Source organism: Nannospalax galili, unplaced genomic scaffold (genome assembly GCF_000622305.1).
Source record: "Nannospalax galili isolate Female #2095 unplaced genomic scaffold, S.galili_v1.0 scaffold945, whole genome shotgun sequence".
Classification (NCBI taxonomy): Eukaryota; Metazoa; Chordata; class Mammalia; order Rodentia; family Spalacidae; genus Nannospalax; species Nannospalax galili.
The window spans coordinates 1,359,458-1,374,039 of NW_008352650.1; the positions used below are offsets into that span (position 1 = coordinate 1,359,458).

Here is a 14,582-nt window from a genome sequence, read left to right on the forward strand (position 1 = left end):
TCCCGTTACAGTTCCAGGTCTGACCGTCTTGCATCCATTTGGAGTCGATTTCTATAACTAGTGAGGCAAAGTGCAGAAGCCTCTGCTGCGTGTGGATACCAGCTCCGACCTCAACACTTCTTACCTAAAGACCGTCCTTCCGCCGACGCATGTTCCCAGCACCTTTGTCAGAACGCAGCCTGCTGCAGGCCTGTGGGTTTCCTTCTAAGCCTTCTATTCTTTTGCTTACAGATTTGTTTCTTGTGTGGGTGTATCTATATGTGCATCTGTGTGTGCATCGCAAGTGTATACAGGTGCCGGTGGGGGCCAGAACAGTTCTGCCTGAGGGTAGAGAGCCAGGCCAAATCAAGTAAGCAAGGACCCCACAGAGGCCCTGCTGGTGTTTTGGGTGTTTAAGTGTTTTGCCTGCAAGTATGTAAGTGTACTATGTACATGAAATGTCCAAGGAGACCAAAAGAGGGTACTGGGTCCCCTGGAACTGGAGTTATAGGTGGGTGTTAGCCACCATGTGGGTGCTGGGGTCCTCTGGAAGAGCAGCCAGTGCTCTTAACCACTGAGCCATCTCTCCAACCCTGTCTACATTTTTTTAAACCTGTGTGCCCCCCCGATATCTGTGAGTCAAGGAAAGGAACAGAGCCAGAAGGGAGCTGAGGGGACTCGTCTCTCCATCCCACAACTGCAAGCCAGCCTGGCTCCATTCACAGGCAAGCACAGACCCAGTGTCCGGGTATTTTGTCAAATCCAGGAGGTGGCCATGCACTGACCCCACTCAACATTCCTGGCTCTAGTCAATGCCATGAATGTAAGCAGGGTTTCCAGGAGTGTTCAACAGCCTGGAAGCTCCCATGGGAGCTACTGGATGTGTCAGAGAGTCTACATTCACACACACACACACACACACACACACACACACACACAGGAAGCTGCTCAGAGGGCCAAGCCCAGCCTAGGGCAGCCTCAGGCATAAACACAGAACACAGGAGGTCACAGAGAGTGTGGGCTCGCACCTGGAAACTCTACATGTTAAGCCAAGAAGTTTCCAGAAGGGAGAGAAAAAGGCTATGACCAAGCACCAGGGTGTAGGATGTGTTGAAGGAGGTCCCCAGCAGCTGTTGACATGAGCTAGTCGGAATGAAGGCCTTCAAGGATGTCAATCAAACACAGACATGAGGCCACCCTGGACTTTCCAATGAGCCCTGATGCCAGCAACCGCTGTCCTTGCAAGTCACTCAGGGGACAGATGTGCCATGTGAAACCTGTGTGGCAGCCCATACCATCAGGACTCGGGAAGTGGAGGCAGGAGGATCAGAAGTTCAAAGTCATCCTCAGCCACAGCGAGTCCAAAGCCAGCCTTGCTTACAGGAGACACTGTCTCGATGAAACAAAAGCACACACCATATGAAGAGATGGAGGGAGAGTAGAAGCATCCATCCCTAGCACTGGGGTCCTGACAGCAGACAAGGTGACAAGGACAGAGGTGGGCACACACACCCCAGCTCCTCACGGTAAGCCCTGAAGGAACCCACCCTATACTCAAAGTCCAAGCTCAGCCCTTCCACCTGCCCCTGTCCCAGAGTCTGAAACAACCAGGCCCCAGCTCCTAGGTGCCGTAATCAAAGCTGTGCTCCCTGCAAATCAGCCAGGGAGGCCTGGGGCAGGGAAGTGCGGAGGGGGAAGAGGGAGCACCTGTGTCCCTAGAGAGGCACTGAACCCACAACACATAATCCTGTTAAGATATTAAACCTCATTTAGCCAGGAGGCCAGGAGACGGCTGAGATAAAGCCCCTCAGAAGCAATAAAAGGCAAGCAGCTGATAAGTACTGAGGTCAATAATAAAACCCTGCAGTACGAAGGTCAGTCAGCACCTGGCAATCAGAGAACTAGTGCCAGGGGTCTCTGGCCACAGGGGTCAGTGGTCTTAGGAGCCTGGGGCTTACAGAGGCATAGCCTGCTGAGATGGCTCTGAAAGGGGCACAGAGGAGGAAGGCTGACTTTCTCAGATCCGCCCCCACGATATCACCGGCCAGGCATGGTCTTTGGGAAGGAATCACCACTCCCAGGGCGGTCATGTTAGCTCTGACACTCTCCAGGCAACATGGGACCAGGCGTAAGGAAGACCTGTCCTGTTGTGACTCTGCCACCACTAGTCACCACGAAAAATCAGGGAGTGGGCTTGGTGGTGCCAGTATGCCCCCAATACAGGGGACAGGCCCACTGCCCTCACCAGGGTACCAGGGAACCCCAGCTGCACCAGAGGAGGGAACAGAGGCGTCCAGGCAGGACCAGCCTCACTGTCATATAGAACCAATCAGGACAGCTGGATAGGCAGAGGCCTCTCCCTCACACCCCTACTCAACGGCTGCCCTGTGTCTCGGGCCTTGGCTGGGAGCTGCAGACTGTGATACTGAGGACTGCTCACTAGCTTGCTGCCAGGCTCACATTCAGCTATTTTGATTAATTTAATTTTGTGTGTATGAATGTTTTGAGTGCATGTATGTAAGTGTACCATGTGTGTGCAATGCCTGTGGAGGCCAGAAGAGGGTACTGGATCCCCTGGGACTGGAATTACAGATGGTTGTTAGCAGCCATGTGGTGCTGGGAACTAAACCCAGGTTCTCTGCAAGAGCAGCCAGTACTCTTAACTGCTGAGCCATATCTCCAGCCCCCGCAGCTAGCTTTCTTATACAGCCCAGGCCCACCCGTCTTGAGATGGCACATCCCACATCGATCATCAGTTAAGAAAATGCCTCACAGACACGGCCACAGGCTAGTCTGATAAAGGAAATTCCCCAGTTCAGGTTCCCTCTTCCCAGATGACTCTAAGTTTGTGTCAAGTTGACAGTTAAAGCTAACAATGACACTTGTGCACATGTGCATATATGTCTGTATACGCATGTGTATAACTGTGTGTGCATATACATATATCACACAGACATACATGCACAACACATGCATGTGAGACACACATGCATACCCACTTATACATATATAAAATTGCATGCATACACACATACACCAGAGACAGATATATATGTATAGGCACATATACGTAGCATACTCATACATGTCTATGTGTGTGCATATACAAACACATTTACTGTCTACACCGGGGCACATATGTATGTATGCCATGCATGTGCACACATAGGACGTGTATGTACACACACCTGTGCGCACGTACACACACATGCATTCACACACGTGCACCACGGAATGTGCGAAATGGACACGGGGCCACTGACAGGCCCCCAGCGACAGGACTAGAGCAACCTGAGTGACAGAATGGATGGTACTGCATCGAGTTAGAACCCCCGGAGGAAAATAAATTCCCAGGGTCCACAGAGATACAAACAAACGACTGAAGAAAGACGCTCGGAACTAACCCTCCTGCAATTCCAAAGAAACAATGTGTGCCCCTTCAAGGAGTCAGAGCACCCCATCCTGAAGCGCAGATGGCATATGGTGACCTTCCTTCAAAGACACAGCGTCCAGCCTACACTCTCTGATCTGGCCCGCCCTGTGGTGATGACCTTGATCTGCTGGCTGAGGCAGAGCCTGCTGGGCTTCCCCATAGTGCTGCTGTTTCTGGGACAGGGTGGGGAGAGCCAGTAGCACTGTGATGAGAAGCACACTTGGTCTCTCTGTGCTTGCCCCTCACACCATGACCTCAGTCTCCCTAAGAGAAAACAGCAGAGCAATCCCAGCAGAGGCACATCCTACGCAAACCCTAGCCAGTCTCCCCACTGCCAAGGTCATCTGAAACTAGGAAAGTCTAACAAACTGTCACTCAGGAGGAGCCTGAGGAGATGCACACAAGAATGTCATGTGTGACTCTGGATCCGACAGAGGACACTGGGTAAAAATTAAGGAAATGTCAACAAACTATGGACCTGTGTTGATAGGGCGACTTACACTTGGTACAGTGCTTGCCCAGCAGGCAGGAAGCCCTGAGTTCCATCCCCGGCACTGCATAAACTGGACATGGCAGTGCACAACTGTAATCCCAACACTTGGGAGGTAGAGGCAGGAAGACCAGAAGTTCAAGGTCATCCTCAGCTACATAGGGAATTTGAGGCCAGCCTGGGCTACATGAGAACCTGGCGCCCAAAAAAAAATGGGGGCTGGAGAGATGGCTCAGAAGTTGAGAGCACTGGCTGCTCTTGCAGAGCCTGGATTCAGTTCCCAGCACCCACATTCCAGTTCCAAGGAACCCAAACACCCTCGTCTAGCCTCTACAGGCATTTCACAACACGGGTGCACTTACAAACATGCAGGCAAAACACTCATGCACATAAAATGAACAAATCAAAAGGAATCATTTAAAAACGATTTGTTCACAATGGAAAAGAAGAGGGGAAGGAGGGAGGAGGGGAGCGGGAAGGAGGTAGGTGGGGAGGGGGAAGGAGGGAGGTGGTAGAAGGGGCCAAGATGGTCACTTCCACACTGGTTTTTGTTTTTTACTTTTGCTTTTAGTTTTTGACATTGTCTCATTCTGTAGCCCTGGCTGGCCTCACACTTGTGGTAGTCTTCCTGCCTCAGCCTCCCAAATGCTGTGATGACAGGTGTGAACAGACACATCCAGTTTAGCTGCACTCGTTTTTCAAAGACAAAGTTGGCCAGGTAAACTAGGACTGGTGGCACAAGCCTGTGATCTCAACACTGGAGAAACGTAAGCAGGGGGATCATCCTCAGCAACATAGCACACTTCAGCTAGCCTGGGCTACATGAGACCCTGTCTTAAAAAATTAAGTTGGCCAGATGTGGTGGTACTCACCTGTCACCCCAGCAGTCAGGAAGGAGGGGCAAGAAGCTTGTAAATTCTGACCTCCCCAGGCATTGCACAACATGGGTGCACTTACATACATGCAGGTAACACATTCATCTATATATATAATTTTAAAAATTATAAAATTTTTAACTGAAAAAAGGGGGTTGGAGAGGTGGCTGTGTGGGTAAAGTGCTTGCCACACAATCATGAAGGCCTGAGTTCAGATCCCCAGCACCCATATAAAAGCCAGGCATGGTGGTGCATCCCCATAACCTCAGCTCTGGAGGACAGACACAAGTGAATTCAGGGGCTTGCTGACCAGCCGTTCTAGCCTAATCGGTAAGCTCCAGGTTCAGTGAGAGGCTCTGTCTCGAAAAATATGGCGGAGAGGGACGGAGATGGAGAAAGATACCCAAGACACTAACGTCTGGCCTCCACATGAGCGCTCACAGGCAAGTGCACCCTCACACACTCACACCACACACACTTTAAAACTTAAAAGTGCAGAGAACCGGACCACCCGCCCACCACCAGAACCCACCACCAGAACCCAGCCTGGCTCCAGACACCCACATCTGTCCGCCTGGGGAGACCGTCAGCAGCAGCCCAGGGCACCAGCTCCCGGCTCATCTGCTTCCACATTCAGAGTCAACATGGTGCCAATCGGCTTTTATCAGAACTGTAAAAAACAAAAAATGGGTAGTTTGTATGAAACGCAACTGGTCTGACATAACGGAGAAAAACTCAGACTTACAATGCCGGAGGGCATACCTGCTCAACGTCGATCCATACTGCCAAGTCACAGTAAACGAGGCCCTCACTCTGCCCACCCCACCAGCTACCCGCCCGAGCCTACTACCTCACTCCCGCCTGGAAGTCAGTAAGTCCCATGCCCTCGCTGCTTAAACCCAGCAAGGCCTCACAGACCCCAGATCCCATTATCAGCTATGGTGTGGCCCCGACAGAGTAACAGCAAACTCCAATGGAAACTGAGTCAAGACGCGTGGACCTGTTGTCCTTGGGCAAGGCGCCTTGCTCTTTCCCATTCTTCGAACCCAGAGAGAGAAGGGGCAGCCTGGGGTCAGAGGCACCAGCGGCAAAGAGCAAACGTGAGCTCTAGCAAGGGGCATGACTGTGCTTCCACCCCATTGGCCAGGACCAGGTCATGTGACCAGCCCTTGCCGCACAGGATGCTGGGACGTAGGCTAATTCTTGGCAGCCATCTTGCTATTTAACTCAATAGCTCTGTCCGATTTACAAAGCCCAGACCCCTCCACGGCCTACAGGCCCTTGGGAGAGCCCTTACCTCCCGGCCCCAGGAACTCCCTAGGCTTCACACCTCTCCCAGGAAGGCTTCCTGTCCTGGCTCCTCTAGCTAGTGAATCTGTAGGTCTCGGCAAATGCCAGAGGCATCTTCAGGGCTCTACCCCAAACCTAGTCAACTAGAAGCGCCAGGTGTGCTCTCCTGAGCAGCCCACTTGGTATCTCCTGCACTGGGGTCTACATGATCAGACACACCAGGAGAGGAGTCACAGCTCTGCGGGAGTCCTGAGCCCAGCTCTGTGTCAATAGTGTCAGCCTAATCCATGGTCCTCGACCTCCAGTGCACAGAAATATCATGGACTCTTAAGGCCGGATGGAACCAGAAAGTGTGTTCTCATAGGTCTGAGAAAAAGAACCTGCATCCTCTGTATCCTGGGCTGCGCCTCAGCAGAGGCTGCCCATAGCTGCTGTGATGTCAAGAGTGGAGGGTGGTCACTTGATGGCGGTGTCTGTGAGGAATAGGAGTCAGGAAGGAGACAGACTGCTGCTGCTGGTGGGTCTGCAGTTCAAGAAGTTTAACTTCTGACTCACCCCAAATACTCGCTTTCTGCCAAACCTCCACAATCCACCTCACACAGTCTCATCCATCTCTCCCATGGCCACCACCACATCTGACTCACCCCAGCCCAGAAGCCCCTTAACACAAGCCAGGAGAGAAGAGGGGCCCAGGCTGGGGTTCCCCGTGGGTAAGGCCAGCCTTGGGGTAGGTCCAGTCCTGGACCTAAGACACTGGACCCCACAGGCCTCACCTAGCTGTGCCTGAGGACCCCGAAGGCCTTCCAGCATCAATGATGGAGAGGGATTCTCGGAGCCAATCTACCCCTAGCTTGGGATCAGAGTGGGCTAGGCAGAGGGATCAGGAGTTGCTCTGAGGACTGGGATAGGAGCACAACTACAGATGGGGTGGGCTACCTTCTGGGCTCTGAGCTATGGGTCCCCACCCTCCTCTGGGAAGACATTGGAGGATGAAGAGGAAAGGAAGGAGCCAGGGGCTCTGTTGGAGATAGAGGCCATCCCAGGTTCACACAACCTCACGTGCGAAGTCCGGGCTCAGGGGAGTCACAGATACCAGGGACCGCCCGTCTCTGAAGATGCACGGGATAAGAGGCCCAGCTGACACTGGGACTTTGCTCTGCCCTTGGCCTGAGCCGTCTGTGCACCTGTTCTTCTGAGAGCCCATCATGGGACACTCAGCTGTCCTTTCCGTGGCTCTGGCCATCCTCCTAGCTTGGGGGAATGGGGCTCCCATCCTCCAGGAGCGCCCTCAGAACAAACTGCTCCTTGTGTCCTTTGATGGCTTCCGCTGGAACTATGACCAAGACGTGGACACCCCCAACCTGGACGCCATGGCTCGCGATGGGGTGAAAGCACGCTACATGACCCCAGCCTTCATCACCCTAACCAGCCCCTGCCACTTCACACTGGTCACTGGTGAGTGTCAGCCTCAGGATGATGCCTGGGAGTAGAAGGCCTGAGACATCAGGCAGGTAAGCAAGAGGAGCCCTGGTCAAAGGTGAGAAGTTCTTGATTCGAGGAGGGAGCTCCCAATGCCATCCAGGGTCCAGAAAAAGGACTCTTAAGAATCCTTCATATTTGTGCCACAGGATCAGGGGCTAATTCCACATCTGTCCCAGCAGGGTGGTGAGCCACAGGGTTCCCAGGACAGCTGAGTGCAGGCTTGCAGGCCTGAATCCCAGGCTTGCCCCATCCATGCCCTACCTCTCCTTCCTCCCTCAGGCAAATACATTGAGAACCATGGGGTGGTCCACAACATGTTCTACAACACCACCACCAAGGTGAAGCTGCCCTACCACACCACGCTTGGCATCCAGAGGTGGTGGGACAACGGCAGCATGCCCATCTGGATCACAGCCCAGAGGCAGGTAATGCAGCCCACCCATAGGGACATTAAGGGGTGGGGAGACACAGAGGCCATGACCAAACCCCAGGATTTCTGGCTTCCTGGTATAGAAGGGTGTTCAGTAAGGCCTCAAGGAGGAGGCAGCTGCCTCTGGGCTCAGCCCATCAGGGTCACAGTCCTGCCTGTCCTCCCTGCCGTCCCGTGATCAAAAGGAATTGTTCTCTTCTACCAAAGAAGGGAAGACCAGAGCTAGGGCTGTGGCTCAGCTGGCACAAAACTGGGCTCTGTCCTCAGCACTGCATAAAGGCAGGTGTGGCAATGCACACCTATAATCCTGGCACTGGGAGGTAGAGACAAGAGGATTAGTTCAATGTCCTCCTCCACTGCACAGTGAGTTTGAGACTAGCCTGGGCTATATGAGATCTTGTCTCAAAAGAAAAAAGAAGGGAGGGGAGAGAAAGCCATGTCCTTGCGTGCTTTGGCTCTGGATGGGTCAGAGTCACACAGGGATGATAATTGTGACTCAACAAGGAAGTGGTTTGCACAGAACTGCCTTTATCTCTTCCCAGTCGCACACCTGGGCAGCCTAATGCTAAGGGGCTGAAGTTTAAATAGGAGGTGGGGTACAGTGTTGGGTCCAGGAATCTCCTCAGTTTGCAGTATCCCAGGGCTCCCTGGTCCCTGCTGTGATGCTTCTAGCCACTCAAGTCAAAGACCCTCAAGGTCAACCCCGTGTCCCATGGTCCCACTGTAGCCTGAGTGGCTGCCTCCTGTCACACAGCGCCCAGGGCTCCTTCAACTCCAGAGCAGAAACCCAAAGTAAGAACTCGGTATCTTACGGTGCTTGATCCGGGGGAGAGAATGGCCAGGGGAGGAGTAGATGGGGACATGGGCTTATGTGGACAGAGGGTTGGAAGAATAGACAGGAAGCAGCAAGGATTTATGGGAAGATGGATGAACAGCTTGCGGACTGGAGGGCAGTAGTGGATGGGGCAACGCAGACAGCGGAGAAGACAGTGGAGAGATGCCGAACTGCAGCCGAGCCTCAAGGTGGGGACCCGGAACCACATGGATGATGAGGGCCCCGCATGTAGGGGCTTCCTTACCCATGGTCTCAGTGCTTGAGTGCACCAGGTGCTTGTCCTCTCTGTGGACTGTTCCTGTTCCTGATCTTTGAAGTAGAGCCATTTCAGAAAAGAAAAAAGAAAAAGTGGTGGGTGGGAGCGGGGATGAGGGAGAAGCAGGAGGGCTGGGGCAGTGGTAGTGTGGGTAGCAAAGTGAGCTAAGGAGTCCCAGGGCTTAATGCCATCTCACCCTGCAGGGCTTAAAAACTGGCTCCTTCTTCTACCCCGGAGGGAATGTCACTTATCAAGGAGAGGCTGTGACACTGAGCCGGAAGGAAGGCATCCTTCACAATTACAAAGACGAGAAGGAGTGGAGGGCGAATGTGGACGCGGTGATGAAGTGGTTCACGGAGGAAGACGTGGCTCTGGTCACTCTCTACTTCGGAGAGCCAGACTCCACCGGCCACAGGTATGGCCCGGAGTCCCCAGAGAGGAAGGAAATGGTGAGGCAGGTGGACAGGACTGTGGGCTACCTCCGGGACAGCATCAAGAGCCACAACCTCACAGACAGCCTCGACTTGATCATCACATCAGACCACGGCATGACAACTGTGTACAAGAATGCCAGCGACCTGATCGAGTTCCACAAGTTCCCCAACTTCAACTTCGGAGACATTGAGTTTGAGCTCCTGGACTACGGGCCCAATGGGATGTTGATCCCTAAGGAAGGGATGCTGGAGAAGGTGTACAGTGTCCTCAAGGATGCCCACCCCAGGCTGCATGTATACAAGAAGGAAGACTTCCCCAAGAACTTCCATTATGCCAACAACTCCAGGATCACACCCCTCCTCATGTACAGTGACCTCGGCTATGTCATCCATGGGGTCAGTGGGCTGTTGCTGTGTGGCTTGAGGGTGGCAGGCTCCTCCTCTTTCTATAAACAGCACCCCATTTCTAGCTAGCCCCAGTTTGAGGGGGGTTCTGCCACCCAAAGGACACACTAATCACCATGCAATAAGAGTGTGTCTGTGTGTGTGTGTCTGTATGTGTGTGTGTCTGTGTATGTGTGTGTCTGTGTGTGCATGTCTGTATGTGTGCGTGTCTGTGTGTGTCTGTCTGTGTGTGTCTGCGTGTGTGTATCTCTGTGTGTGTGTCTGTGTGTGTGTGTCTGTATGTGTGCGTGTCTGTGTGTGTGCGTGTCTGTGTGTGTCTGTGTGTGTGTCTGTATGTGTGTGTGTCTGTGTATGTGTGTGTCTGTGTGTGCGTGTCTGTGTGTGTGCGTGTCTGTGTGTGTCTGTGTGTGTGTCTGTATGTGTGTGTGTCTGTGTGTGTCTGTGTGTCTGGGTCTGTATGTGTGTGTGTCCGTGTGTGTGCCTGTCTGTGTGTGTGTCTGTATATGTGTGTGTCTGTGTGTGTGCGTGTCTATGTGTGCGTGTCTGTGTGTGTGTCTCTGTCTGTGTGTGGGTCTCTGTGTGTATGCGTGTCTGTGTGTGTCTGTGTGTCTGTATGTGTGCGTGTCTGTGTGTGTGCGTGTCTGTGTGTGTGTCTCTGTCTGTGTGTGTGTCTCTGTCTGTGTGTGTGTCTCTGTGTGTATGCATGTCTGTGTGTGTCTGTATGTGTGCGTGTCTGTGTGTGTGCGTGTCTGTGTGTGTGTGTCTGTGTGTGTGTCTCTGTCTGTGTGTGTGTCTCTGTGTGTATGCGTGTCTGTGTGTGTCTGTATGTCTGTATGTGTGTGTGTCTGCATGTATGCGTGTCTGTGTGTGTGCGTGTCTGTGTGTGTGCGTGTCTGTGTGTGTGTCTCTGTGTGTATGCATGTCTGTGTGTGTCTATATGTCTGTATGTGTGTGTGTCTGCATGTATGCGTGTCTGTGTGTGTGTCTCTGTGTGTGTGCATGTCTGTGTGTGTGCGTGTCTGTGTGTGTCTGTGTGTGTGTCTGTATGTGTGCGTGTCTGTGTGTGTCTGTATGTCTGTATGTGTGTGTGTCTGCATCTATGCGTGTCTGTGTGTGTGTCTCTGTCTGTGTGTGTGTCTCTGTCTGTGTGTGTGTCTCTGTCTGTGTGTGTGTCTCTGTCTGTGTGTGTGTCTCTGTCTGTGTGTGTGTCTCTGTCTGTGTGTGTGTCTCTGTGTGTGTGCATGTCTGTGTGTGTGTGTCTGTCTGTGTGTCTGTGTGTCTGTGTCTGTATGTGTGTGTGTCTGTGTGTGTGCGTGTCTCTGTGTGTCTGTGTGTGTGTCTGTATGTGTGTGTGTCTGTATGTATGCGTGTCTGTGTGTGTGCGTGTCTGTGTGTGTGTGTGTCTGTGTGTCTGTGTCTGTATGTGTGCGTGTCTGTGTGTGTGTGCTTAGGGTGAAGTTTGGTGAGTGACACTGAGCACGGGATAAAGAATGGGAAACAGAGTCCACACCAGAGAGGAAGCAAGCCCGGTGAGCAGGCACTCTAAACCACTGCCTGGGCCAACAGCTCCACCAGTGAGGTAGCATCTCCACGTGGCCTACCAGCTGTTCATTCTGGCTCCATCTTTAGGGTCTCAATTCATAGGTGCTCTCAGAATCCTTCTACCCCAACACTGGAACCTCTCCCTAAGTTCATCTACCCATGCAGGTGTCGGTCCCCGGGGGAACTGGGAAAGAAGGGAAGGGATCATGATCTGAGACCCTGGGCCCTTCCTGTAGAGACTGAGTGTCCAGTTCAACAAGGGGGAACATGGCTTCAACAACCAAGACATGGACATGAAGACCATCTTCCGGGCCGTGGGCCCCAACTTCAAGGCAGGCCTAGAAGTGGAGCCCTTCGAGAGCATCCACGTGTACGAGCTCATGTGCCAGCTGCTGGGCATCGTGCCTGAGCCCAACGATGGGCACCCTGGCGTCCTGCAGCCCATGCTCCGCTCAGGTGAGGCAGGGATGCCCCTACCCTGGGGTCCATGCTGGTATATGCACACTTGTGTTTACACACCTGCAACCAGGTCACTACACATTCCCCAAGGGGAAACCCAGGGGCTGGTGGGGAAGGCTGGGCCCTTGGTCCTCCATGAGTCAGTGAGGTTAAGACTCTGCCCTTTCCCTCTCTCCCTGGACTTCTGCCTTCCCTAGGGTCTGCTCGCCTGCTCAGAACTCAGTCTCTCTTGCTGATGGCACTGACAGGGGTCCTGATGATTCTGGCCAAGGTCACATAATACCCCACCACTCAAGGTCAAGTTCCAAGTCTCTGAAGGCAAAAGAGGCTCCACTCCTTGCTCCCCCACCTGATGTCCCCCCTCCTCAGTATACCCCAACGGCCAGAACAGAGCTGCTGATCCCACCCAGCTGGTGACTGCACCCAGCCTGGTGGCCACAGAAAATTCGGCTCCTGAGGTCCCTTCCAGCTGCTGAGCTCCAGATTTGGAGGATCTTTGCAGACAGACAGCCCAGCAGAGCCCCTGCAAATCCTCCCACCCCCTCCATGCATCCACCCAGAACCTCCCCTCCTTCCTGCCATCATCCTGAGTTTCCATGGAGAGGGCCCACCCCCAGCCTCACACTGAGCTGGCTTGGGCTGCTGCAGGAACCGGCCCCTCTATAATGGACATCCCAGCCTGCCGAAGGACAAGACCACCTTGTTTCTCTGTCCTGTGCAGTCACAGCCCTTGGTGGGAGCAGACGGTCATTTAATGAAACAGAGAAGAAGCCCACTGGGTCTCAGGCTGGCAGGGCAGAGGCTACACAGTGAACATGGCAGTCCATGCTGGAGAGTGGCTCCATCACAGAGCCCCTGCCCAGCATATACAGGGTCATGGGTTCATCCTCAGAACCACACAAAAAAAGAGGGACTGGAATGATTGATCAGCAGTTAAGAGCACTGGCTGCTCTCACAGAGGACCCAAGTTCAGTTCCCAGCACCCACATAGCAGCTAACAACCATTAGTAACTCCAGTTCCAGGGGATCTGATGCCCTCTTCTGGCCTCCATGGGCAATGCACTCATGTGGCACACTTACATACATGCAGACAAAACAATCATACCCATAAAACTGAAAATCATTCATAAATAAATAAATAAATAAATAAATAAATGTAAAAGAAAAGGAAAAGACAGTCCCAATTCTGGTGTTTGTGGCTTAGGGGCCCAAGAAGGCAGACAAAGTGAGGGGATCCACCCACCAGTGACTACGCCCATGGAGATGGCAGCAGAGGGAGCATGGCCCCAGGCGGGGGTGGGGGTGGGGCTGCTACTGAGGTCGCCCCACCTGGAAGGAGCACCTCTGAAAAGGTGTACTTGGGGAGAGAGCCAGCCATGCCCAGCATGAGGTAGGGAGCAGGGATTCCAGGCAGGGACTCTGAGCTTGGCAAGAGTCAGAAAAGAAAGAGGTCAATGAGTCAAAAGGCTTCCTATGAGGACGGCTGTGGGGTCCAAGGACGTTTAGGTGGGGTGCAGCCCCCGGAAGAGGCCACAAGGGGGGATGGGGGGTGGTTGAACGAATGCTCTGACCATGGGCAGAAAACCTGGAGCCAGCAGTGGCCCACATGGGATAATCCATGGGACCAGGAATGCAAGGCTTTGGAGAGAGCTTATGTACAGGACCATGAGAGAGAGCAGATGAAGGGTAGCCTGGGATTTGGGTCCCATGGTGGACAAAGCTGCTCTTGGTGAGAAGATGTGAGAGCCGGGGGTGAGTGTTCTGTTTTGGTTTCTATCCGTCTTCCACGCCAGCGAAGCCGTCACATAGAGCTATAACAGGGCCACGCCTTGTACCCAGGAGCCTGGCACCCAGCATAAGGCTTCAGCTGGCAGTTCACACTTGAGGTTTGCCAGCAGAATAATGGCATGGCAGGTCGTGGGACCAGGTTAGATCCCCCTGCCGAGGGGTAAGGATGGAGGAGAGGTGGGGACCAGCCCCTAACTGAGAAGACATGACAGGTATAGCAAGTGGGAGAGAATGTTCAGTCTAGATGGGACCCCAAAGATCCTTACAACTCCTTCGTAGAGTGAAAGTGCCAAAGCCAGCACCTTTGCCTGCCCAGGACACTGGTGACACAGCAGGGTCTACACTCTGGGTTTACAAACCTGGTCCTGAGTACTGTAGCTCCAGCCCAGTATTTCTGCTTCTAAGGTTTCTGGTCCCCACAGAGACCAAAGGGCAATCACATGCTGCATTAGCTCTTTCTCTGCTGCTATGACAAAAGCATTGACTAAAACCAACTTAGGGAGGAAGTTTCACCTCACAGTTCACAGTCAGTCCCTGAGGGAGGTCAGGGCAGGAACCTGGAGGCAGGAGCTGGAGCACAGGCCATGGAGGAATGCTGCTTACTGGCTTGCTCCCCTGGCCCCTGCTCAGCTTGCTCTCTTATACAACACAGGACAATCTTCCCAGGGGTAGCCTGGGCCACACGGTGACCTGGGCCCTCCCGTGTCACTCAGTAGTCAAGAAGATGCCGCACAGACATGGCTACAGGGCAGTCCAATGGACAAAATACCTCCACTGAGGTTCCCCCTACCCAGGTGTTTAAAGTTGACAACTGAAGCTCCCCAGCACACATGCCCGACTGCTGGAGTCTGGGGAACACTCACAGTCTTGTTCTCCAGCAGGCC

General features: G+C 53.3%; 1 protein-coding gene across 1 annotated transcript; it reads left to right on the plus strand.

Annotated features, from left to right (window-relative positions):
* Nucleotides 1-7,159: 7,159 nt before the first annotated feature.
* Nucleotides 7,160-12,190, plus strand: Enpp7 (ectonucleotide pyrophosphatase/phosphodiesterase 7). Its single transcript, XM_008849679.1, has 5 exons — nucleotides 7,160-7,522; nucleotides 7,829-7,974; nucleotides 9,274-9,900; nucleotides 11,688-11,907; nucleotides 12,108-12,190. The coding sequence occupies exons 1-5, from the start codon at nucleotides 7,273-7,275 to the stop codon at nucleotides 12,188-12,190; spliced, it is 1,326 nt and encodes a 441-aa protein (XP_008847901.1). The 5' UTR covers nucleotides 7,160-7,272.
* Nucleotides 12,191-14,582: the final 2,392 nt, after the last annotated feature.